The sequence below is a fragment of the Vanellus vanellus genome, assembly GCF_965231255.1.
Source record: "Vanellus vanellus genome assembly, chromosome: 3".
Classification (NCBI taxonomy): Eukaryota; Metazoa; Chordata; class Aves; order Charadriiformes; family Charadriidae; genus Vanellus; species Vanellus vanellus.
The window spans coordinates 14,973,949-15,001,595 of NC_138907.1; the positions used below are offsets into that span (position 1 = coordinate 14,973,949).

The 27,647-nt window shown below is 43.4% G+C and overlaps 1 protein-coding gene across 1 annotated transcript in view; it reads right to left on the bottom strand.

Annotated features, from left to right (window-relative positions):
- The window catches only part of TTBK1 (tau tubulin kinase 1), a gene marked incomplete at both ends in the record, with an annotated part of 94,227 nt that overhangs the window by 19,056 nt on the left and 47,524 nt on the right, over nt 1–27,647 (bottom strand). The window contains 6 exons of the mRNA XM_082480464.1: nt 8,752–9,310; nt 12,048–12,223; nt 15,895–16,114; nt 17,300–17,454; nt 25,759–25,884; nt 26,611–26,703. Coding sequence (XP_082336590.1) covers nt 8,752–9,310; nt 12,048–12,223; nt 15,895–16,114; nt 17,300–17,454; nt 25,759–25,884; nt 26,611–26,703 — 1,329 coding nt within the window. The remainder of the gene's footprint in view (nt 1–8,751; nt 9,311–12,047; nt 12,224–15,894; nt 16,115–17,299; nt 17,455–25,758; nt 25,885–26,610; nt 26,704–27,647) is intronic.

Here is a 27,647-nt window from a genome sequence, read left to right on the forward strand (position 1 = left end):
CCCCTCACCCAGGTTGCTGGGAGGTTTAGAAAGGCAGATGTTTTCAGTCTCTGTGGGGTCTGGTTGCAGGGGCTTTGGAAGTTACAGTACCTTAGGCCAGTGTTGTCTGGGATTCAATATTGCATTAAGTGGTGACACATTGTGGGCAGGTGGGATCTATTATTGCATTATGGAGGCTGCTGCTTCCCTGAACAGGCTATGTTTTGTGTGTGAAGCGGGCCCACACCTGCTGGAGCTGGGACCTGGAAATGCGGAGGACGGAAGGCATGAGTCTGTGGTTTCCTGCCGTGAGGGGCATGTGCCTGCGGTGGGGCATGCGCACGGGGCTGCTCTCCGCTGAACGGCTGCGCTGTATGAAAGTGCCACCAACGTGAGGGTAGTGTTCTGTCTCCAGGGTTGAGGAGGAGAAAACGGAGGACGCCAGTCTTCTCAGGGGGCTGTACCTCGGGAGGGAGTGCTGAGAAGGCCTGTCCTCCTCCAACTGAAAAAGACCAAGAAGAGTGGAGGAAAAGGTGTCAGGCAAAGACTTGACTCGCCCCTGGTTTGTGATGCGCATGCTGCAGACATCTTCGCCGGCGGATGAAAAATGCTTTTGCTTTACGCGGGGCTTACTTACTGCTCTGTGTCTATAAATTCCCGGGGATCCTACGGACACTGTGGGGCACCTGCCATTACAGGGAGCCTGCCATGCTCTCCCCAGCCACACGCGGACACAAGCGATACCAGCAGTGTCAGGCTCTGCTACGTCAGTCCCCTCCTCTGGCTCTTCAGGCCACACGCTTCACCTCTCTGTTCCTCTGGTATCACTCATCTTGACATGTCATTACGCTAGTCATACATCTTGCATATAGGTAACAGTCAAACTCTGAACACACTTGGAAATCATGTGTATAAGAAAAGGTGATACGCCTGGTGCTAAAATGATTATATGTATGTAAAAGCGGGGGATTCTCAGGGAGTCTTTCAGTGAGTCTTATTAAACTCGCTCCAGAGATTTGCAAAGGCAACTTTAGGAGCTGTTAGTGGACTTTCCTTTTCTCACACTTACACTGCTGGCCTCCCGATACACTTTTATATCAAGTACCTGCAGGGGGAGTGTTAATGCTTCAAGTTTTGGTAAGCAGAGGACAGGCAGCAGCTGGAAAGGCAGGCAGAGTATAATTCTCCTTTCAGTGAGAAATTCAAAACACAGAGCCACGGGAGAACATGAAGAGAAGATGCACTCTTAGGTCCCTTTTCTGCTTCTGTGATCCTGGGATGGCCAGGAGAGGGAGGAAAGTATACTCACAGAGGACAGCTTGTGCCAGAATGAGATCGCAGTCCCTACCTTCCCTTTATGCACTGAATGGAAGAGAGAGGCATTACAGGAATGACTTCAGATTCTTCACCCTGAAGAAGCTAAGCCCTTCCTCCCCTTTCTACCTCTGCTATGAAACTAGCGCTTTCACAGGGGTCAGCAACCTCAATTTCCAAAACCAGACCATTTTTCCTGGAATTACATTTTTCTTTTCAAATCCATTCCCTTCCTTGTGCTGAATTTCTTTTCAGGAAGTCTCTGCAGGTTTCAAAATGTAATTGGGAAATGTGAAAAGGCAATACCGAATTTTCTTAATTCAACACTGCTCTCCTTACCTTCCTAGAGATTTATGAGAAAAAGAGCTGAACTTCATCTTGTCTCATCTCTTTCCTGTCACCTTCAATATCTTTGTAGCGCTTTGATAGGCAGGTATCTTATATTCCTAAGCATCTGAGAACTACTCAGCTTGTGGTGGGCATTAAATGTGAAAAGCAATTATTCACAGTCCTAAATGTACTGCATGTCACTGCATAGATCAGACTCTCAAATGATAATAATGTAATGCTGTCATACAGAGTATTTGAGAGAGACAAAAGAAATTCTAGACAGCAGCTCTAATTTCTCATAAAGACAACCATCTCTTCTTTGTGTAGATGGAGTAGAAATTCAGTCCTGGGTGCACTGTTTGCAAGCTGCACAACTAAGTATACTGGAATTATTATTATTACTTTCTGCTCCATGTTTGGGCTCAGCATACTATATGATTTCCAGTGTATATATCATCCCAACATGGTAAAGACTTTTCAGATCAAAAAGGATCACTCCAGCTACCCAGATGGACCTCCTTTACAGCACAGGATCAAGGAACTTGCCCAGGCATTGAAGGGGCAAATGGTAACACCCCACCAGCAAATGCACTTAGGTATTACTGCCTCCTGGCTGAAGCTGAGGTTACAGACACACCACCTTCCTGCACTGATGCTCTAACGCTTAAATTACACAGTCGATGCTGGAGGTGCTGCCTGCTTTCATCCCTTTGCCCTTGGCAGCAGACTGGACCACCTTCTGTCAGGCCTGTTTGGACAGGAGCAGTATGACATCTCTCATGTGAAGTCCCACAAAAATGTGATGTTGACAGAGCTCAACATATTCTAAGGAATATAAAATGTAATTAGGAATTTCTACTGAGCTTAAAGTTTTGGTTGTTATGACCTGTATATATATAACAAGCATACATGAGCATTTCTTCTCTCATAGTATCACCCTTTTGCTGATCCTTTTTTCCTAACACATGGAAGGACAGGGATCCTGAATCCAAAGAGCATAAAGGACAGAGGCCAACTCTACATAAATCCTTCTCCATCAGCTGACAAGCTCTTCTCATGTGGAGGGAAGCTGGAGGAGCTGAATGTCAAAGAATCGCATCATCTACAACAGGCACTAAACGCGGTTCAACAGGAATTACACTGAGGGGCAATGAGAGTCTGCCCCTCTTTTGCAAATGCCCATTTCTCACCACTGAGAAATGGTCTCTCACGTCCCCTCAGAGCAGCCCACAGACAATGCTGTAGAAGGGAAAGGAAACCAAGACACACAGCACCTTTTCATATCTCATCTTCCCTGCCACCTTGTTCCCCCAGCCTACCTCCTCTGCCCAGGGTTATAAACCTGACAGCCCGCTGTGTTTTGCTTCTACCCATTGCTCGATTATTTCAGCTCAGCTTTTCTTCTTTCTGCCTCGGAGCCAGTGAAGTTGTAGTTTCCATGCTCTCCTCCTGCTCTCTGTAGGCACTCTGGGATTGCCAAGGGTTTCCCTCATCACTGCGCCAGGGTCTGGGGCCACAGAGGCCACCAGGCCCAAAATATAATCCAGAGAAAGCCCTGCTCAGCTCTCAGTCCTCCTTGAAAATCAGAGTTCCTCCAGGTAACAGATCTGAGGCAACTCAGTGCTCTACACCACATGAACCAAAGAGGCAGTACAGATCACCCAAACCACTAGAACCCTGTCCTTGTTGTGAGGCAGCCCTCTCCTATGGCTCCGTGTCCCTTTCCAAGCAATAATCACCACAAACTCAAATCAATGGAGGAAGAGAACAGCATACTGGGGTTGCTGAAGTGGTCATCCCCTGACCAGCTGTGCTGCTCCCAAGGGTATCAGGTGACATCACAACTATAGCATCCTTAAGATGAGGCAACGATGAAGTTCAGGAGCATGGGGGCACCTGTGGGCTCAGCACCGGAACAGAGAATTTTTTCTTGGCTCAGTGAGGATCCCAGAACAGGGTTATTTTTACAGAAAAAAACCCAATGATTATAGATAAAGTTGGACTCACAGGTGAAGCTGGCCCAGGCAGCCTGGCCAATGTGCTTCTGACTGTCTCCTGTCTTACCCACAGTATTACCAACACAGGTCTTCACACTGAGCATCCTTGTGTGATGTCTCAGCAAAGATGACAATGGTGGGGTATGACTGGGAAGGGCTCATAAGCTTCACAGCTGCTGCCCTCTCAGGGTCATGGACAACTTATTTAAAGTCCATTTATGGCATTCTCCTGGCTGTGGGAGAAATGAGGCTTAACATAGCACCAAGGGAGATTTTTTTTTAAGAGTGATTCTAACTACACAGTTAAGTTGGTGAGGAAATACACCAGAGCTTCTTCACATTAGGACCTTTTCTAAAAGATTAACTCTTGGCTCTGGGAGATGGGACTGTAAGACACAGTGTAAGCAAAAAGCTCCCCGAACACTGCAGAATATATCCAAGAATAGGTAAGGAAGAGTTAATATGATCTCCCACTATTGCTTCACTTTTCTTGTGTTTTTTAGATGTGATATCATTTGGATAAGCTTGTTTTAGGCTGGCAAGTATCAAAATTTTTTGTACAATGCCAATTGCACTAGCAGCAAGGGAGATTCAGAGTCAAGAAATACCTATCTGCACAGACCTAAAGTCAGAAGTAATTGCTAAAACTCATAAATGTATGAGCATTTGTATTTCTTTCCAATGCAGAAGGCAGCAGTAAGTTGCCATCTCTGTCAGGTGTCAGGGAATTTATTCAGCATATTTAAGAACTAAATTATACTGCTAGGTGAGGATATAAATTATTTCCAACAATAACAGCAATCCTATGCCAGGATTAATATGTAAACAGAAGTGCAGGTTCAATCTTTCCACTAATTTTTAGCTATTTCTATAGGTTTATATGCACATTAGTGCATAAGCATAAGCAGAGCTTTATTAGTACATTATTGAAATGCATACATTAAAGTAAACCCTAAGAGCTCTGTTAAAACAGCTTGCTGGGTGCTCATTGCTACACTCAGCAGTGCACAGACAGAAGGGCTTGAACAGGACATAGCATGACAGACCTGTTCTCCCTCTGTACCAGGGCCTCCCATGAGGTCTACGCTCCACTGCAGCTGTTTTCTTGTCAGCTGAAACTGGAAGATATCTAATATGTGAGAATATTTGGGTCAGAAATTCCCCCAGGCTATTTAGAGCCTCCTCTGTACTTGACTTTTCCTACAGCAGTTTCTGCTCATACTGTTCTCTCTCTTACACCCACACAGTTTCACGAGGACACAACCATCCTTCACACTTGCACTACAACATCTTTCTTCCAAGAGATTCATACATTTGAACAAACATCTGAGCTCTAAATGAGGATAACTTGAGGAACTACAGGCTGGTCAGCCTGGAAAGGGCATGGAGCAATTCCTCCTGGAAGCCATTTCCAAGCATGTGAAAGAGAAGAAGGTGACTGAGAGCAGTCAGCATGGATACATGAAGGGAAAGTCACGCCTGATGAACCTGATTGATAGCTTTCTGTGACGAGATGACTGGGTAGGAGGTTGTTTACCTCAACTTTAGTAAGGTTTTTGACACTGTCTCCCATAACATTCTCATAGACAAAATGATGAAATATGGACTAAGACAGTGAGTTGGACTGAAAACTGGCTGAGCTGCTGGGCTCAAAGCATTGTGCTTAGGTAAACAAAGTCCATCTGGAGGCCAGTCACTAGTGGTGTAGCGAGGGATTGATACTGGGGCCACTACTGTTTAGTAACTTCACTAATGACCTGGATGAGTGTACCCTCAGCAGGTTCACAGATGATACAAAACTGGGAGGAGTGGCTGACACACCAGAAGGTTGTGCTGATATTCAGAGGTGCCTGGATAGGCTGGTGAAATGGGCAAAAGGGAATTTAATGAAGTTCAACAAAGGGAAGTGCAAAGTCCTGCACCTGGGGAGGAACAGTATACGTTGGGGGCCAACTGTCTGGAAAGCAGTTTGACAGAGAAGTACCGGCAGGTCCTGGTGGACACTAAGCTGAACACAAGCCAGCAAGGTGCCTTTGTGGCAAAAAGGGCCAACAGCCTCGTGGGCTGCATTAGGAGGAGTGTTGCCAGCAGGTTGAGGGAGGTGGTCCTTCCCCTCCACTCAGCACTGGCAAGGCCACACCTGGAATGCTGTGTTCCGGTTCTGGGCTGCCCAGTACAAGAGAGACATGGACATACTGGAGATAGTATGTCCTGGACTATCTCCAGTGAAGGGTCACAAAGATGATGAAAGAACTAGAGCACCTCTCATTTGAGGAAAAGCTGAGAGAGCTGGGACTGTTTAGTCTGGAGAAGAGAAGGCTCAGGGGGATCTTATCAACATTTAGAAATACCTGATGGGAAAAAGAAGATGGATCCAGACTCTTCTTAGTGGTGCCCAGTGAAAGGACAAAAAGAAATGGGCAGAAATAGAAATACAGGAAATTCCATTTAAACATAAGTAAAAGTTTTTTTACAGTAAAAGTTTTTTTACTGTACACTGGAACAGGTTGCCCAGAGAGGTTGTGGAGTCTCCATCCTCAGAGATATTCTGATTGGATGCTGTCCTGAGCAACCTGCTCTAGTTAATCCATCTTGGAGCAGAGGGTGGGACTAGATGATCTCCAGAGGTCCTTTCCAACCTCAGCCATGCTGTGATTCTATAATAATCCAGAGGTTACTGTCTTTTTGCCAGTAACAAGTAATGACATATATAGGAGCCAGAGAATGGAAGAGCATAGGAGCAGGGGTTACCCATTTGCTCTCAGTTAGTACTCTACAGACACCAAAGGATGATCACCAGTTTTCGGGAGACCAGAATGAGGTCCCAAACAAGGCTTGTGACCTTCGTGTCGTGGTAGTTCTGCATTTGGTGACATTTTTACCTATCTTAAAGACTCAGTTCATATTCAAAGACAAGGAAGATTTACTCACCCACACACTATCTAATCACAGTTTCAATCAAACCCAGAAGAAGCCCAAGCCTGAGCTACAGGAAACACCTGTCATAGCTAGTAAGGCCTTCAGTATTTTCATTACTTAAATCCTTGGTCGACTTCTTATTAATGTCCCAACCAACTGTCCTTCCATCTTGGCTGTACCCGAGGAGAACAGGCTTCTGCTTTCCTTTAGGCACCACGTCATTTTTCCTTTGAGAGTTAGCAGTTGGTTTTGTGACAGCAAATGGAAAAATATGAATGCCACTGCAAAGCTGTGTATATAGAGGCAACTGAAGGATCCAGACATCAAAGGAAGCACAACTAGATACCGTCCAGCCAAAGAAGTCCAGTCTGTATGTACAAAGCTAGGCCCAGAAGTAACTAGAGGATATTTCAGAACACAGGAGCTGTTGTAGTCTGCTGGAGAAGCAAGGCTGTTAAATACATTAGCAGTGATGACCCACAATCTCATTAATTTACCTTTTTTGCCTGTGTTTTAAGTATGTGCAGTGCAGTGATAAGCAGCCTTCATACTGCATCACGCCCAACTCTGCCAGTAATTTCACATAGGAGTACTACATGTTAGGGCCAAGAAGGCATCTCCTTCTTTAGCTACGCTACATGTCAGTGAAGTGTCCCTGCTGGTTCTTACAGCAGGTTCTTACCAGCTGGCTCTTGACATGTTCAACGCATCTTGCAGGTCTTGCACATCTTGAACTGACCAGCCTAATAAAGCGTACAGACAGCAAATTCAGACACAGACCCTTCCAACTCTGCCGATCTTGCCTATACAATCTCTAGATAGTTGAGGCACTTAACATATTGGCTTTACACAGCAAACAACTCCACCTTGCAACTGGATGCAGTCTCCATGAGAAGCATGTACTGCTACTATTCCATGCTCAGCAGGACAGTTCCACTAGTGCCTGCTGTCAATATTTCTACCCTTCTTGTAAATGCTGCAGCTTCATACACCTTAGCAAGGAACACCTTGCCTGGCAGACAAGGATTTGGTTTGATTCTTTTAATATAGTTTCTCGTATTGTTCACGTTTTGCTGCCAAAACTAAGTGCTTTTTTTCTTGTACCTCTCCAGGATCCAGAGAAGAGAAGAATCTGGGCAAGGCCTGAACAGAAGGATGTTTTTTTAACATGCTCCAGTCTAGTGAACACTCCCTTACAGCATAAGATCAAGAGGGAATGGGAGATGGAGTTAGCATCTTCCAGAGGGCAACAAGCAGACTGCACAAACGCCTGCTGTAGGAGGGTACCACTGTGTACATGACCTAAGACTTGCCTGCTCTTTGCTGTACTTAGGGATCCCATGCGCATGAGAGATCTTCATTAACATACAAATACAAAAAGCCCTCAGGAGAACAATTTTATTGTTTCTTGCAGTGAGCATCCTGGGACAGCTTTCTTCTGAATGTCTGAGAAATGAAGATTAGATATGACAGAGGAACTCTGAGCCTAACAGTATATCATGTTTTCCCAGGTAATCTAATAAATTACCTCCCACTAAAAACTGGACTTCTCTATACCTTCAGAGGACCATAGAAAAAAGCAAAACCGAAAGAAAAAAGCTCTCTACTATCTGGAAAAAACACAGTAGATAAAGAACATTTCTGTGAGTAAATACCTGGAAACAATGATACCAGTCACTGAAGTAAGGTGGACGGGACATATGTGCTGGTTACTCTGAGCTTTTTATTAGGTATGTAGAAGAAAGCTTAATTTCAGGGAATTATTTTATGATTTGCATTGCTGCAGGTCTGCCCAGTGCTGATGTGCGATTAGATTAGAGGGCATTCTTCTGCTATACACTGCTGTTGCTGCTGCGAAACTATGTGGAGAAGATTTGCTAGCGACACCCCCATACAACTAAGCGGTTATTAAAAAAACACCGTGGGAAAGCAATAAGAGAACTGGTTAAAGATACACACAACCACAACTGTGCTCTCCTCTTGTCCCTGTGCCAAAGTGGCTGAAAGATATTGATAACAGTGTGTCCTTAGTAGGGGAAAAAAATTACTAGCTATAGGGAGCACTTCTAAGGTGTTCACAACATTTGCAAGCACTGTCAGAAAGAGTTTCACAAAAGCATCCATGCTTGGAATCTCAGACTTCTCCAGCACAGCTGAGGTTTCCTAAGACTCTGCTATGCTAGGCAACAGGATACAGACCCGGGGATCTTACCTGTCTCTGAGGACCAGTAGGTTCAGATTCTCGTCTCCTTTGTCGGATAGCTGGTGCTGAATGTAGGGGGGAGTGGGCTGGACTTCCTGTCTGCTGTTCGTGTTTACTGTCAGATACTGTTTGAGAAGGTCCTTCATGTCTGTGGGAACTGTCCTCCTCAGTCACAGGCTGCATACCCCGACTTCGGCCATCGTGTGTCTTCGGCCTGACTGCAGCATCTGCCCCCAAGCGCCTTCTCTCCTCACCCTCTTCAATAGGTCTTAGTTCCTCAGGCTCCTCATCTGTGGTTCCAGAGGTGCTTGGCTCAGCACCTGGGTGAAAGTCCTTCAGCTCTGTCTCCTTATCAATGATAACCCACTCCTTGCTATCAAAGTCCTCCTCCTCTGCGAGTGGCACTGAGCGGAAAGCATTGCTGAGGGCTTCATGTTCCACTGAAGCAGACACATCCATCCTACCACTTGCCTGCCGGTCAGCTTGACCAGTATCGATGGACAGCATCTGGGCTGGCTGGGAGGAGCATACAAGCCGTGATGGAGAGCCAGGTAAATCCATTCGAGATCTAAAGACAGAACATGAAGCCATTAAAAATACATCAGGTTCGTAGTTAAAGTTAGGGATCATAAGAGTTGAGAGGAAACCTGTAAAGTCCTTCTCACTCATTTCTTGGTACACTTCAGAAAGACAGGCTTAAGCAAAAATATTTCTCTAGAACCTACAATAGCATAAAGTTGTTTACCCGGAAGTGCTTCAGTATGGTCACCAATTCAGCACCTCTCTTCCTTGTAGATGACAGGATGATAATCAACTTCCCTCAACAACATCAATATACTCTTTCCCCTTTGATAAATTCTACTGGTTTGTGGAAAAAAAAACAAACAAAAAACCAAAACCAACACAAACCACCCCTAAATCCTAAGTGTACTGTCTGATTTAATAGCGTCCCTGCTGAGCTCCTATAACCCCTTCAGCTGCACTATGCGATCTCTGTGGTGGCCACTGAGACCTCTAATGCAGACACGAGTTTTTCGAAGACACTAAGAATCTTTGATCCCACTGTGCATAGATACTTTGGAGGAGCAGGAAGGAAACATGGCAAGTATCCTTTTACAAAGGGTAGTATAATGTCCAGTGGCTCACAGTCTAAATAGCAGCAGCTTCTGGAGCCATGCAGAAATACCTTTCAAAGAGGCCCTGGAAGCTCCCTGTGCCCCAACGGCCCTGGCAGCATCTCAGCTGGAAAAGCCAGTGGCGCTTCTGTCTTTCTGCTTCACGGTGTTATGATCCACGCTTCTCACTCAGCCTGCACCTGCTGCTTGCTTTGCTTCTGTCTATCACAGAGGCTAGCAGCTTGCTGCACAAAGCAAGAGTGTCTGATGCCCAGAAACAAGACAGCTGCAGTGTGTTTTACAAAAGGATTACAACAGGGGCCATACAGGAGCCTTGCAGACTCTCCTGGGGAAAGCCCTCCATGTGTGAGAAAGCATGTGGGGAAACAGAGAAGTGACTGACCTTTGGGTGAGGGTTGCTAAGCAAAACTAGGTATTCTTAATACAGTGGAAGTTCAGAGCTGAGATGGAAAGAATTACAAGCAAAAATTATGAAGAAAGGGGAATTAGAGGAGGAGGTGAACCAAAGATTGATGTAGAGAAAGCTGTGAGCAAAACCAAAGCAAAAGCCACCTGATGGATCTGAAAAGAGCAAAGCTGTATTTGTTAAAGTCTTAAAAATATACTATTGTGGATAGGGAACACTAAATATGCAAAAGAAGAATGAAAAATGGCCTATACTGTGTGTGTGAAGAAGAACTGGATTTTAAAGAGCTGTTGCTAGAAAATAAAAGAAACTCTGGATTTAACCAACGTCTTCATCCATTCCCCAGCAGAGGAGAGACTCCTGGAGTGGAAGAATTTACTCCAGAAAGCCAGAAGGATTTCCCAGTGCTGGGAGTCAGGACTGTGTTGTGAAAAGACAAAAACAGAATAAAGAGAAGACTGTGTGGCAGAGTGAGACTGTATTTGCACCATACTTGCTGCAGGCTATTGTGAATATGAAAAAAGACCTTGATTTTAAAAACAGGAGCTGAGGGAAGAAGGCAGGAGAAAGGGATGTGTTTCAGAGAATACATATTTTCTATATTAAGCATGATGCTGAGTAGACAAGGAAGAGTGGGAGAAATAAAAGAAAGAGATAAAAGCATTCAGTGAATATACAGGGCTAGTGTTGCTGACTGTTATAAACGTCTTTTTTCCATTCCTATTTTAAAGAGCCTTTCTTCTGAGCAAGATAAAGAAGAGGTAGCAAGACCCAAGATATATTATTCAAACCCTAAATTATTTCTGGCAACACAAACAATCTTTCCTGAATTACAGAGAGGCATTACAGCTTCCTCCAGCCACCCAGAATAAAACAGTACCTAACAAACTTGGGGTAGTGCTGGGGGCTCATTCTCTAGTTCTATTTGATCCTCCTTCATTTTCAGCTACCGTCTCCTTGTGACTGTTCTCTTGGCTGAATTCTGTCAGGCTTTCTCTGAGAAGAAGGCCTGTCTCTCCCCTACCTCTTTTAGAGTGGCCATTTCACCAGTACATCCTGCAACCACAGTCCATGCCCCGACTTTCAATGGGAAGAGGAAGGCAGGGTAACAAAGGATGTGAAGTGGGTTACCAGCACCAAGGGTTTATGTCTTGTAACACATATGTTCTCCAGCACACAATACTTTATAAAGCTTCTTTTAATTATTTGTATTATTCTTCCTTTTTTGTTTCTTTGCTGTGGATCTGAAAGAAGTTATTCCTACTACCCTCAAAATCAGGGTGTAATGTGTACTTTTCCCATGCAAACAAGCACTATGCTATATGCTGAAAATGAATACTATTATTACTATTAATGAAAAATAATGAAATAATGAAAGATCAGGACTTGCCAGCTAGCTCCCAGAATACATGCATCCCTGTATGCATCCTAACAAGATCCATTCTTCCCTCCCACCACAGGCCAGCCAAAAGCTTTGTGGCTGTTTATATTATCTCTGATCTGATGCTTTGCCTTCCCTCTGACAAATGTCCTTCCTTCCCTCTATGGAGTTCTTCCTATCCAGGGACAGGATGAAAATCATTCCCACTAACTCAGCTTTTTAACAGACATGAGCATCTCATCAGAAAGATTACAAAGCCCAGGAACACCTCCACCCAGAAATGAACTTCCAGTGCCTGCTGATCTAATGATTATGTTGGTCTCAACAATCAGTCTTCAAGACACTGCTAAAAGCAGTAGGAGGCTACAGAGGGTGAGCAAACCTTCTTTCATGTAGATCTGCTTTGCCATCAGCAGTGGAGAGGCGTTCAGACTCAGGGCTGTTCACACGGCGGTATCTTAGGGAGCGCACTTGTGCGGTAGGGGACTCCGGAGGCACTCGGACAGGGGAACTGGGGCAGACACCATTTCTCTGCTCCTCTTCCACCATGCACTGAGTCTGTAGGGGGTAAACACAGAGAACCTCAAAATCTGATCAAAGACATTGATTTCCCATGCTTCAGTGTTGCTCTGTGCTTTCTTCCAGGATACAGTTTCAGCTGCATTTTCACAATCTACACAAGCGATGTTTGAAAGAATGCAAGGGCCCATATGCCCTGGCAATTATCTAGTATTAAAACAAGGTATGGATTTTAAATCAATTAAAGTATTTAACATCTTTACAAGGTGGTCTTTGCATTTCAATAGTTGATCCAAAGGAGTTATCATGGGCTCACCTACTCCATACACAAACTCTAACTGCTTATTCAAGATGTCTAAGAGACCTTGTTTGTCAATATTCATCTATGCAGCATCCAGACATTATATTGCAATGTATATACTTTTACTTCTCATGAACTTGATACGACTAAGCCATCTCCTAATTCCCAGGGTGACTTGCAGGTTTTTTTCGGTTTTGGTTTGGTTTTTGAATTTTTTTTTTTTTTTTTTTTTAAACCTTGGTCCTCTAAACAAAGTCCTCCAGGACATATACTCACCCACAATATCTGTAAGAGCTTTCCACAGACCCAAGGTCATGCAGGGACCTGAACATGCTCATGGACACTTGTGAGCATTATCTGTGCATACTCTACCAGTATATGTTTTATGATTTCATATGGCCCTAGTGAATTTGGTTTTGGTTGTGGTTTTTTTTTTTAATTTAGCAGCAGACAAAGGAGCAAAAGCAGGTGACTGTAATACAGCTGCCTTCTGCTTTCCACTGTTCTGCTTCCCCTAGGAAGAAAAAAACTGCTTAGGCAAAAGCATAGAGGCAAAATGGCCAAGGGATACAGCAGCAGCCTAGGATTTGCATTCAACCACATTGTGCTGCCAGCTGTGCAACACCAGCTGCTACGCACTACTTCTGCATGGGGATGTGCATTGAGATGCCAGTACAAGTTGCTAGTATGGAGAGTGTTTACCCTTCTCTGCAGCATGCCCTACATTCACCTGTCCTCTGTTAATGCTAGAGCCTCTGAATGCAAGCACGCTGCTCAGTAAAATGCTGCTGATCAAGACAGTTGCCTTTGTGCGTGTACGGTGTGTACAGCAAGTCAGTCAGCGTCCATAAATTAGGAGATCTAAACCATCCAGGCTGGGTTTGGAATGCATAACTAAGGAGCCTTTGCAGCTAGGGAGAGTGGAGGAAAACTTGCAGGCATTACGGGAAATGCAGAATAGATGATAATGATTTAATCTGTAATCCATTCAGGCCGGGAGAAGGTTAGTGACAAAGGAAGGTCAAATGTGTTTGTGAAAGGAGCAAAGTGCTGATGTAATTGTAGGGTAACGGGCAGCAAAGAATTTGGGGGAAGGTGTGAGAGAGAAGGAAGAAGCTTCTGAAAAAAACACAGAATGAGAACTTTGATCCAGTGGAGGAAGGAGAACCAGAAGGAGGATTTAGAAAGGTCAGTGACAGTAAGCAAGGAAACTGTTCTTAGCACAGAAATGGAAGAAGTGGGACAGAAGGAGATCTGAACTGTGAACAGAGAAATAAGGATGACCTTAGAGGCATTGGGGAAAAAAAAACACGGCAAGATCTACTCATCACCCAAGTACAAAGAGCAAGACAGGGAAAGCCAGAGTTACTTCTAGTGCTGCAAGTCTGGAAGATGAAGGATGGTGAAGCTGTGAATAGCAGAAGGGTGTTTTACACACCAGCTGCCCTTGCAGTTCTGAAAGACACAAGGGAAGCCTGAGATTGCAAGTAGAGGTGAAGCTGTGCCCTAACATATCAAATCTGCAGCCTCCTTTTTTCCTCCATGTGGTGACTGTGACTTAAGTAAAAACTGATTCTCTCTCAGAGAACGGTCTGACTACAGATAAGCAGCCTAGCAGAGCGAAAGGACAGGCAAGAGTCAGACTAAGGATAACAACCCTCACAGAGAGAAAGGACAAACTTTTTTAGCTTTGGAGAGCATGATGCCCTGGGCTCTATTTCATAGACTGCTGTGTAGCTACAGAGCTTGTCAGAACTGAAGTGCTCATCGCCACGCTGACTAACTCTCTAAGCTTCTTTGCCAGTAAACTGAGAAGAAATAGCACATCCCTTGGCAGGAGAGTCACCTGGTCACGCTGCGGGTCTTGTAGAAACCTCTCCTGCCTCTAGCTGCTGTTATGACAGGGCTCGTGAATGACAGTGCTGGGCACCTAAGACATGATGTACAACTAGCATGCAGAAAGGATATTTAGGACTCCCTTGTGCACGTCTCAGTCTCACTGAAGAGCATCAGGGTACCTGATGGTTCAAAGGAACAGAAAAACACATAGTATTTACCAGGATTTTTCTGTAATACTCTTTTTTTTTTTTTTTTTGTGTGTGTTGTGGGAACAGAACTGTCCCACTCTACCAGGCTTATCTTATTTCACGTGCCTTGAAATAAGAACTTCTGTGAATGCATGCAGTTTACCAGTGAGAGATGAAGAACTTAGTTTATAATTCTCAGTACTGGGGAATGCCACTGGTAATGTTCCATACAAATCCCATGTTGATCCAAATTATTTGCATTGGAGAATTTTAAGCAAGTTAGATGAGATTATTTCTTGTCCATGAACAATGTTTTCTAGTAAGTTTAAGGATAGTGGCGATATCTAAAGAGCTGAAAGAAGGACTAACTCCATGCCAGTAGGGACTGAAGTGAATTCTGGACATACCCAGAAGACTGGTAGATTTAACATGCTAGTCCACAAATGTTCATTAAAGACAGGTTTGTGAAGCGAATCCAATATGCCATGATAATACTTTAAGTCTCTTTTATGAAGGTTTCTCTGCTAACGGATTCGATACGTCATACCATGTGACATTCTGATTTTTAAATAAGAAAGATCAACACAACAAATGTTGATTTACTTACAACATGTAAGTTGACCTAATAAATAAACTAACTGGTAAATTCTCATACTTAACATTTACTATGGAATCATCATTTAATGGGGATTCCTCCAAGAAATTAGGTAACACTTACAAGAAAGGACTGAGAAACAGCTTAGGAATTATGAGGAAAACCAACTGAGGTATTCACTTGATACAAGATAAAAAGTCTAATATGATCTTGGAATGCAGAAATAAGAGAATATTAAGTGATAGTTTCTCTCACTGTTCACAGGGGTGAAACCATCATTAGATACTCTTTATAGATTGTGATACCCTTAGAAAGTTAAAAAATTGGAAGAGAAAAATTAGTGATGATCCAAGATGTAAAAAAATATGGCTTATGAAGAAATCTCTGAAGAAATTTAGTTACCCAAGAGGCTAGGACACAATAAAATTGTGGTCTATAGTTTCCAAACCTGGGACATTTCTGATATTGTATCAGCTTTGCAAGGACTAGAATTCCATTGCTTGAAGTATCAAGATCCTAGATAACGATAGAACGATTGTACGAAAGAGTCACTCTAGCATTATTTGCCCCAAAAATGTCATTTGCATGAAAATCCAAATTAATCCCAATGGCTTTTAGTCTGTCAAAAAAATTGTTTGTAATTTCCCCCTTCCACAGGGAAATTCCACACTGCTTTTTGGGCTGCCCTATGTGGGATGCTACATCAGTGATCTGGGCAGCTTCTAGCAGTCTATGAATCCATTGCTCTAAATCCAACAGCAATAGGTGATAAATAAGTGTTCTTTACTTTGCTGATGCTGATCCTGAGTTTGTTGCGATTCACATCTGTCTCTTCCCAAACTTCAGCCTCATTGAAAGCCGTGTTTGGAGCCTGACCAAGACCTTCCGTTGGCCGGCCTGACAGGATGGGAGGAGCATTCTCTTGGTCACTCAGATGTTCACCCTGTAGGACATCCTCAGTGTTCTCACGAAGCAAGTCCCCAGGTACCGGAGTAACATTAACCACCCTATGGAAGAGACAAGAAGAAAGGTAAAATTATTAGTACTTAAGGAAGGAGGCCTATCACACTGCCCCACGGAAATTCCTCAGCAGCTTTTAGGGTATTACCAGGTTGAAAAAACAAGCAGTCCAGCATTATCCCAGATAGGACAACCTGAAAGAGAACAGGAGGATTACACCTAACATATGGTCACAAAGACAGTGTGATGAATCAGTGAAAGCATCTTGGGACCCTTGATATGCAGGCTGCAAACTTTGTCAGAAGTGCCCGTTACACAATATTTAGCCTAGAAGAAACTTCCCCAATTTGAGGCAAATGAGGCTTAATAGGCCTTATAATTTTTATCTTCTATAATCATAGAATCACAAATTCATAGAATGGTTTAGGTTGGAAAGGGCCTTGAAGATCACCTAGTTCCACTCCCCCTACCATAGGCAGGGACACCTCCCACTAGACCAGGTTGCTCAAAGCCCCATCCAGCCTGGCCTTGAACACCTCCAGGAATGGAGCTTCCACTTCTCTGGACAGCCTGTTCCAGTGCCTCACCACCCTCACAGTGAAATAATATTAAGCTTTTATCTTCTATAATATTACTAAGGATTATTTTTATCCCTTAATGTCAGCCCCCTCAAAAGCACCAAGACAGACCACTGAACTAAGCTTTATCAACTTTTGTTTGGACTCATTTCCATCTGAGTACCAAGCTCTGTGTACTGTTGCACCACTGCATGAAACACCCTGTAAAGGTTGAGGAGCTGTGTTTGAGGCATGACCAGTGCATGCACACTGCTGCGTTCAACTCACTATCAACCACAAACCCACCCCACAGCAAGGCAACAACTGCCTCACAGCACGTGCTCTCACAGAAGCTCCAGCCATGTGTACTATATAATGTGCCAAATATAGAAGCATATGGGCTCCATCAATCCTGGCCAAAAGTCTCCAGACATCCATTAATGTGACTCCAAACCACGCACTCAGGCCCAGTAGAAAATGTGTTTTCATGACAGCAAGGGTCTGAAACAGGGTTCCACCACCTTAGAGATATGTTTATATATATGTAAAGCCATATCAAGTGGTGGCTGCCACGCAGCTCCAACTTCCCAGGTTCATAATGCCCTTGAAATCTTTCAAAAATGAACTTGTTACTGAGGATGTCCATAATCTGACCAGCGCAACTGCAATACTCACCCAAACATGGCTGCTGTTTGCCTAGTGTTTTGCTGTGGTGGAGTAGAGGTGCTAGTGGACAACAAGATATCTGTACCAGCCTTCTCCCAGTCAAAGGCTTCATTTTCAGTGATGCCTCTTTCTTTCATGCTGTTCTCGAAAACGGACATGATTAGCTGGAATAAATTTACAAAAACAGGTTACGTTAAGTAGCTGAAGGTGGTTCTCAAAAACCTGAAGTATGAGCATGAGGACCAAGTGCAGCTTATAATACCCATCTTGCTTATGAAAAGTACCAAGAAATGAAAACTAATGTCATAAAATTGTATCAGTTGTTTCTCAGGCTGGTTTTGGCTTGGTAATGGAAATTTCTTTAAATCTACAAAAGAAGTGCATGCAACATTTTCACGGAATCACGGAATTTTCAGAGCTGGAAAGGACCTCTAGAGATCATCTAGTCCAACTCCCCTGCTAAAGCAGGATTGCCCAGAGCACATTACTCAGGACTGCATCCAGGCGGGTCTTGAAAATCTCCAGAGAAGGGGACTCCACAACCTCCCTGGGCAGCCTGTGCCAGTGCTCTGGCACCCTCACCGTAAAGAAGTGTTTCCGTGTATTTGAACGGAACTTCCTGTGTTCTAACTTGTGCCCATTACCCCTCGTCCTGTTACTGGGAACCATTGAAAAGAGCCTGGCTCCATCCTCCTTCAACCCACCCTCAGATACTTGTAAGCATTAATAAGGTGTCCCCTCAGCCTTCTCTTCTCCAGGCTAAAGAGTCCCAGCTCTCTCAGCCTTTCCTCGTAAGGGAGATGCTCCAAGCCCTCAGTCATCTTAGTTGCCCTGTGCTGGACTCTCTCCAGCAGTTCCCTGTCCCTCTTGAACTGGGGAGCCCAAACCTGGACACAGTATTCCAGTTGTGGCCTCACCAGTGCAGAGTAGAGGGGGAGAATGACCTCCCTCGACCTACTGGCCACACTCTTCCCTATGCAGCCCAGGATTCCATTGGCCTTTTTGGCGACAAGGGCACATTGCTGGGCCATGGATAATTTACTGTCTACCAGGACCCCCAGATCCTCCTCCTCAGAGCTACTTCCCAGCAGGTCCGCCCCTAGCTTATACTGGTGCCTAGCATTCTTCCTCCCCAGGTGCAGGACCTTGCACTTGCGACTTTTGACACTGATTTGATGAAATCTTGCAGTTGACTTGTTACTTGAAGTCAAAAGGCTTAACTTCAGCTCAGCTTTCCTGTAGATTAGACATATGCAGAATAGTACATTTGATATGTTGAGTTCAAGGGCTGCCAGGAGACATAAACACAACAGGAAAACACCATCCTAGGATGCAGACTCATTGCAATATCTGGCTCAAATGCAGCTTGGTCAGGAGCCCTATGATATGCTTATGCACAATGTGGGCTGCCACATTTGGCTGCAAAAGAAAATAAAACCGTAAAAGGTGTGATAAAATTTTCCTTATAAGATGGCAGGTACAAATGCTCATGCTGACATGGTTTATGCTGTTTGCTTTCTAAGAACAGATATTGTTTAGAAGAGAATGAAACTATAGGCAACAGTGCTCCATGCCCGAATGCATTATCCAGGGAAATCTGATGTTCTGCTGTCAAAGGGAAACTGGATGCTATAGGCCAACACAGGCATATGTGAGGTTCCGCATTTCTAATAAATTTATTCAGCTAAATAATGCAGAACTGAGAGGATTGAGCCTAAAGTCTATACGAATAGAGAATATGGTGACAAATACATTTGGCTTATGGCACAGAATTAGCGCTAAGTTATGAATAAAAATTACCAGGAACAAACCCCCTATTTGCATTTATATTTCGGTTCTGTTTATCAGCGTGATCAGAAGGCCAGGAGAGCCTGCCATTTCCTACTGCCTTCCACCAAACTATAGTAAAACACCTATTTGCAGCTTTCAGTTGAGACATCGTTTTCCTCTTTTTTGTGACCTACAATGCTAGCATTAGGTCCTCCACTCCTGCAGCAGCACTATGCTTGATTAAAAGAATTGATTGTTGATTAGGCCAAGTAACAGGTAACACCTCTTCAGAGAGTGGATGTGACAAGGCAGTGGTAGCAGCTTCTTTGATTTGAGAGGGATTTTACTGTTGTGACAGTTTAATATGATTGTAAGCCTCGTGCCATGATGCCCCCTTTCACCTCTGATGGAAATGGGAGTTGTGCTGCTGCTGTCGGCAGGGAATTTCTTGTTCAAAACTGAATGCGAGTAACTAAAAGGTCACAGTCTTGCTTTCAGTAAATGCATTTCTGGTATTTAGTAACCTTAGATGGATGTTTTCTCATGAATTTGCCTAATTACTTATTGAATACACAAGCTTTTGGACTACACCAATCTTAAGGCAAAGAATGCACCAATTATGTGAACTATCTTCTTTGCTCATTCAAATCTGGCACCTGCCAATTTCATTTGGTAGTTCCTCATTTTCATATCCGAAGAAGCAGAAAACAATCATTCTCCGCTCACTCCTTGCCATTCTGCCTCTTATTTTAAAGATTTCATGTACATGTCAGTCCTCTCTTTTTTTCAGTGTACTGTCCTAGTCTAATTAGTCTTCCCATATCTGGAAGTAAATCTATCTCTTGCCTCCTTGTTACCCTTCCCTACAACTTCTCTGCTTTCAAGATACCCTTTTTGAGATGCAGGAATGGAACTACACACCATCACCATATAGAAGAGTATGCTTCACACAGATTTACATGGTAGTATAAGGATGTTTTCTGTTTACCCTCTAATACCACTCTAATTATTCTTAGGATTATATTTGTTTTCTGACTGCTACTTTGGCAAAGATTACTGTCAAATGTCTTTTAGAAATTAATACCCCGCATCCTCAAAGACTCCTTTCAAGAACTCCATGCATTTGTAGACAGATGCCCTTACAAAAGCCATACTGACTGCTGCTCATCAAATCATCCTCACCCATCTGTCCACTAATCTCAGTCTTTATCACAGTACATCACAAAGTGTCAGGGACTGGTATCTTCTGAAGTCATTTACAAATAGGTACTGCTTTTGCCACCTTCCATTCCTTTGATACTGAAGCAGTCTGAAGTAAGAAACCACACGCTAAAATTAGAAGTTCAGCTGCCTTATTCTTAGCATTCCTTCATGCTGTCAAGGAGCCATTCAGTCAAACCAACTCTTGTTACTTTCTGCTATAACTTCTTCTGTAATGCTTGCATTTGACTTTGCAGGCCATTCAGGATTTTACGGACCTCTATTGTATTCCCTGTAGGGTCTTTTTTTCCGCAGGCTGAAGGACACTAGTGTCCCCAGCTGCCATTATCAAGCTATTCCATGGTCTTATTGAGTCTTGTCAGCTTTCTCTGAACCCTTTATACTTCTGATGAAAAGTCAAAGCTTTACAAGGAGGAAAGAGGAATGGGAAACTGCACAGAACAGTCCCAACAACGACCACTGCTCCCAGAAGTCACGCAAAGAGTTACTGGATCCTGTCTAGGGATCCTCTGCCTGCAGACACATATTACTAGGGACCAGAAAAGCTTCCACAGTCACTGCAAGCCTCCAATACTGACTTGCCTTCTGCTGGGCCCAAGAACTGCTAACTTGGCAGAGCCAGGAGGAAGATGACAAGAGACCGCTCAGTTACATAGGATGTCAGATAAGGAGCACAGCAAACTAGCACCTTGGCAGGTGGTGCTACAGATGCAGAGGACTGGAACTCAGAAGATCTTTAAGTTGCAAGGGAACTCAGGCAATCACCTAGTCCACCTCCTACTCAAAGCAGGGCTTACCTTCAAAGCTTGCTCACTGTCCTGTCAAGTTATGTTCTGACCCCTGATGGGATAAAGAAGAGGCTCAACATGTTTCTCTATTAAAGATGTTCGTGTCCATGAGGACGCAAAGCTTAATTGCACATTTTGTAGTAGCATACCATGTTTTGGGCTGATGCTTCATAGAATGAGAGAGAAGCAGCCAGTTGTGCAGAAATTACCATTAAACTGTCATGAAACATCTTACGAAGTGCCTTCTCCTGGCCAAGGTTCAGGACACGAATCACCATCAATCCTGAAATATCAGGTGAAAAAGGTTCCAAAACAGTAATGGATTGTCCAGATGGTCCAGCCTTGAATTTTTCAGGGCTCATCTAGGAAGATGGAATCTTTCAGCACAAACCTTAGGTGTGGCAACTTGCTCTTTATCAAGTTTCTAATCTGCATGGTAATCCCCAACACAGTATTGAAGAATAAATATTAGGCACTCCTCTTAAGTGGCAGGGGTTACGTTTGACAAGGTAATGCTCCTGATACATGTTTGTAAGCCCTAAAGGGGTGCCTGGGGAGAAAACACTAAGCCTATGATGGAAGGCTTCCAATAAGTTGGCCAGCATGAGAGAGCTCAAACTGGCACTGGTTGTCCACAGGGAATCTTTCTCAAATGCTCTGACAGTATCTGGTATTGACTGCATCTGAAAGGAAGAGCTCCATGTACAAAGCTCTCACCTTCCTACGCCTGCTCTGAATGTGTACAAGATAGCCATTCTCTTATACAATCACAGGTAATTGTGACTTTTTCTTGGGACAAATGCAATTCACAGTCCACCAGCTGAGGGAAGCTGATGGACTCCCAAGCAAAGGCACCCCAATTTCTATAATCTTCCAGGACCAAAGGTCACCATTCCTTTTCTGATACTCATTGCAAAAAGATGGATCTTTGGGGAGAGAAGCCAGTCACCTCCCCAGCCATACCTAAAACTATCCCTCTACCAGTTGGACCCAGAATGCAACTGTAGTAGGAAAGATTTTCATGCACCTTCCTTGCATCCTGTCTTTATTATGCCAGGGAAAAGGCATGTCTCTTGCTGTCAAATGAGTAAGAAAACCCCAAAATGTTGCTCTAATGCTCACATCCTCCTGCTGTGAAAGTGCTAGAAGTTTGATCCTAACCATGAACCAATGCTGACAATGATCCATTAAAGGGACAGACCTGATGTCAGAGGCCATGAACCCAAGAAGTGCAAAAACACAAGGTGTATGTAAGATCCATCATGTGACAACTCAACTGTATTTTATTTTACCATCATTTTCTCCACCAATGCCTGGGTAAACTTGTGCCATCTATCCATCAGAGAGCATTGGTCTCCAGTCATACTTGAATGGTTTCAAACTGGAAGAAGGTAGATTTAGATTAGGTATTAGGAAGAAATTTTTCACTTTGAGACTGGAACAGGCTGCCCAGAGAAGGTGTGGAAGCTCCGTCCCTGGAGGTGTTCAAGGCCAGGCTAGATGGGGCTTTGAGCAACCTGGTCTAGTGGGAGGTGTCCCTGCCTACGGCAGGGGGGTTGAAACTAGATGATCTTCAAGGTCCCTTCTAACCTAAACCATTCTATGATAATCATGGTTGCTCACCAGTGAATGCATCATTCCGCACTTCAAAATGATGGAGGTAGGACAGGAAGGATTTTACCAAAACTTCATGCTACTGCAAACAAAGCCAAAGCTTTACTTGGTACATGGAGATGGGAGCAATTAAAACTGCATTGCCACTAGATAAAACAGATGGAATATTAGAAAGTCTTAGGGATGGAATAGAACATCATAACTGCAGTTTATCACTTCATGGGCTACATACATCTTGAACATGCGATGCTGGCAAGTCCCCACTTCACAAGGGTACAATTGGACAAGCTTCAGAGGAGGACACAAACCAAAGGTGTGAAAAGGTTGCCTTCTGGGCAAAAAGAAAGTAAGTAGACTAGGATCCTTCGGTGTGGGCAAAAGAGTAACTGAAGAGCAATACCATGGAGGTCTGTAAGATTCTGTGTGGCTGGGAAGCAGGAGAGGGGCTAGAGACTAGTGTTCACGGTTACATCCAAGATGTGGCATTAAATAAGGCTGGCAGGTGGCAAGTTTAGAACAAATAGAAGAAAGCAGTTCTTCTCACAGCAAGCACTTAAGCTGTGGTACCTTCCTGTCACATGGTGGATGCTAAAGGTTTAAATGAATTCAGGAGGAGACTGAATAAGTTCATAGAAGACAAATTCATTGAAGGTTATGAAATCATAGAATGGTTTAAGTTGGAAAGGACCTTGAAGATCATCGAGTTCCAACAGCTTGGTATCATTGGTAAACTTGCTGAGGGTGCACTCGACCCCACTGTCCATGTCGCTGACAAAGATGTTGAACAGTACAGGTCCCAGTACCAACCCCTGAGGAATGCCACTTGTCACTGCTCTCCACTTGGACATCGAGCCGTTGACCGCAACTCTTTGAGTGCGACCGTCCAGCCAGTTCTTTATCCACTGAGTGGTCCACTTCAGAGACATTTGTCCAAATACAGAGACATTTTTGGCTTCAGAGATTCTTGAGCCTCAAGGATCCTCAATCCTTGAGCTTTGAGAGTTTTCTGGGGAAATGCCACTGAATGCTCATTCTTTTCTAATCTTCCTACAGCCAACACTGTTGGAGACATGCTACTAGGCCAGACAAACCTTTTCTCCAGCCCAGTGAAGCTGCTGTTTCATCATAATTTCTCTCAAAGAGGAGAACTCAGAGGTCGACTAGAGCTGGGTAGCTATCATGGAATCATGGAGTTTTCAGAGTTGGAAGCGACCTCTAGAGATCATCTAGTCCAACTCCCCTATATGAAACACCAAACCTGTCCAGCTACAGGACAGCATTCAGAGTCATAATTCTCACCTGATGATTAGCATACATCTTAAATTGAAATACATTAAAGAGCGAGGCAGACAAATGGTGAACTGTAACTTCAAACTATATTCATATATGTTTTATTCTGTTTCCTTATTTCTCATCTTGTCATTCTAATTTTTAAATAAACCATGACTTTATACATTAGTAGACATACTTCCCCAATTTCCTTTATTTCCCTGAGGCTCTGGTACTGGTGAAAAATTCAGATATCATCTGATATATTTTTTAATCTTTCACAGCAATAAATCCATATAAATCAATATAAAGACATCTCTGGAGCTGAGATGTTTGGAGAATTTGCTGGCTGGAATAGGCCTCCAAGTCAAGCTAGAAGAATCAGTGCTTGGTGGCAAGCTGCAGGTGCCAGACTTTTGTGGGGAGTTCCCTTTTGGAGACTTCTTCCCAGAGCTGCACCTGCAAAAAACTGAAGCAAAGATGCATTTCACAGCTTCAGACAAATTCCCTACTGTGAAAGAGCTGTTTGTGATTTGTACTGCACTAAAATTGTCTGGAAACATCTCCTTCCCTTTCCATCTCAAGGATGGCTTTTCTTTATTATTAGGACACAATTATTTTAAACTGGAATAGAATATAGGAGGATGTATGTTCAAAAGGAGCTTTGGAGACCTCTAATCCAACCATCTGCTCAAACCAGGGCTAACTGCAAAGTCAGATCAGGTCTCTCATCCACTCAATTTTTGGAAATCCACAAGGATGGAAATTCTAGAGCTTCTCTAGGTACCTGTTCCATACTTAAGAACATTCATTCTGATTTTTTTCCCCCCTTTAGTCACAACTTCCCTTGCTGCCTCTGAGAAAAGTCTGCCTCTATTCTCCCCACAACCATCCTTGAGGCAGTGGAAGACAGCAATCAGATCCCCTCTTTAACTTTTCTTCTCCAGTCTAAACAAATCCAGCTCCCTCAGCATCTCCTCAGTCCATCTCCATCCCTCTGTAGCCCTCCATCTTTGTGGCAAATGATATTTTTCCATAGTACTATCCAGAAAATTTTGGCCTCCCCCTCCCCCCCCCCCTTTTTTAAAAAGTTGTGGTTGCTATGCTACAACACAAAATACAAAATCACTGTTGGAGAGAGTTTGCTGGAACACCCTCCCACCAATTTTACTACTCATTTGATGCACTATCTACAGGAGCAGGCACTCATAAGACTGCACAGATTTGCTAATAAAGTGTTGTTTTAATCACTCTGGCTTTAATGTACACAGAAAACTACTGATAAAAAAGGGACACAGAATCAAGTTGCCTCAGTTATATTGTGTTAGTTGAGCTACTGTAACTTATCACATACATGCCGATAGCAAACAGTGAAGTGAAAAGTTAAGATGAATATTAAAGAAAGAGATAATAATAGCTAAGGCCTATATGAGTCTGCAAGAAAACAGAGGTGTTGGAGTGCACTGTTGAGCTGTTGGCATACGCTCTTTGCAGACTTCGGCAAGCTCTGCTGAAATTCTGCCACATCTGGAGTATCTCAAAACTTTTGTGTTTTAATGAAAGCCAAAAGTACTTTGTTGTTTGAGAAGAGCTTTCTGATTTGGAGTACAGGATTATTTTGGACAGGGTGGTGGAAGAAGAAAAAGCTTTTGAGATGCTGAAGAATTGTACAGTCCAACCTTTTTCTCCTGGTCCTAGGAAAGGTATTCCACAGCCAGATATGAACACATGCATGGAAGTGTTAGAAAACCCAAATGCCAATCCAGAGAGCCATGCATCAGATTAGTAACAAAGAAAGGCTCCTACCTGATAGTCTGGCTTGGTGAAGTAGTCTAGGCTTGCAATATGATCCAGAAAAAGGTGGAACTCTGAAGGCATGTGTTTTAGCAGCATTCGGTGTTCATACTTTTCTTTTATCATGCCAACCTGCTCCTGGAAAAAAGAAAATATCTCAGAGCCAAGAATCTCTTCTATTGCTTCCTATTCATACAGTCTTATTCCTGGAATACCATCTATTCTTATCTTTCCTGGAACACGGCCTCTTCTTAGACCCAGCAGTGTCCACACACTTCTCCTGTTTTGTGCCCCTAGCAAAGTGAAGTTGATCACTGCAGGCAAAGGTCAAAGGGGAATCCTGAGTCAGAAACACTCTTCAGAAGCTGTCCCTTTAGCAGAGCCTTCTGCACAGGTGACCTATTTCTTTCCAGGGATTTTATTCTCCAGCACAAAGTATTTCCAAGACAACATGAACAGTTAGCTTTATTCTGTTTAACTTTCCAGTTGCAATTCCCATTTGGCTTGTTTGGCATGGCAAAGCATTATCCTACCCCCTTTCCAAACGCTCTGTTTATTTGTCAAAAGGACAGCTCAGCCCTTGACTTTATTCTTACAAAGCAAACAACAAAAGTGTAAAGTCAATTGATCAAATATGATTAACAATGTGCATAAGAAAATGTCTAGCTACTCCAAATGAGACAAGCTCCACACTGTGCATCAGAAGACACAAAAGCAGGTTAGCATCTTGCAGCAAGATGTGATGAAAAGCAGGCTCTGGCTTTACTTCAGCAAAAAACTGCACTGAGCAGCAGGAGGAATAATAAGAGTCACAATAATAAAAATGTAGCACCCTGTCTTAAGCACAGACACTAGATTTCCTACCTTATCTTTGATCTTTCGCCATGGAAGCTGACCAACCGCAAACTCCACCAACATGTAAAAGAGGGACCACAGATCATCATGTCTACCCATCTCCTGGAGAAAAGAGAGACGAAGACTGAGGAGCAAAGTTCCATGCTGCTCAGTAGTCCAGGTGTGCTCTCCAGATGAGCAGGAAGAGAAGTCATACTTCCCATTCGATGCTTAAAGAAGCCAGATTATAGACTAAAGATGCAAAATCAAGCATTTCTTAAACTTGGCAATATCAATACAGACACGTAAATAACCCCATTTTTCCCCTTTTTGTGAATATATTAGGAAAGAGATTTTATCTATACAACAAAGCACAAGTTTTCTATAGGACTCTCTCTCACTGAGTATACAGGAGTGCAATACTTATCAATGGGATGTGGAACAACCTATAGTAAGAAGAAAAAAACCCAAACTGTGTGTCGAAAGTCTTTGTTATTATTGTTTTTAAGCTAAATATAATTCAAATTCTTCACAAGACAGCATTTAGTCAAGGACTTTTGCAAAACACTCATCATCAAGCACCACAACAATTTACAGATTTATAATATTTTATTTTATAACTCTCCTCCTGGTCTAGCAAATGGGAAACTGAAACATGGGGATTAAGGCTGAAACTGTCAAAGCACATGAAGCCATTTTTGATGCTCAACATCCAATGTCTAGAACATGATTTCTCAGAATAGCATGCATTATACAGCAATTTTGTGTCTAAATATACCTTCAGCTGATGCCAGCTACTGCTGGCACTATTCAGCTCTTCCAAAAATCATACCTCAGGTTCCTCAGTCTCTGCCAGCAAATAGTATGAATTCATGATGGCATTCAACTGCCCTCCCCATATCACACTTTCCACCTTCTGAAGACAATAACTTCCCTAAAAAAACACTCAAAACTTCTTCATACGTCACAGGTCATTCTACAGACTCATCCCAAATAAGGCCATAAACCTGGAGGCAATGCAAGAGGGCTGAGAGTTTCCATCTGGCAAGCACTTAGCAGCAGAACCA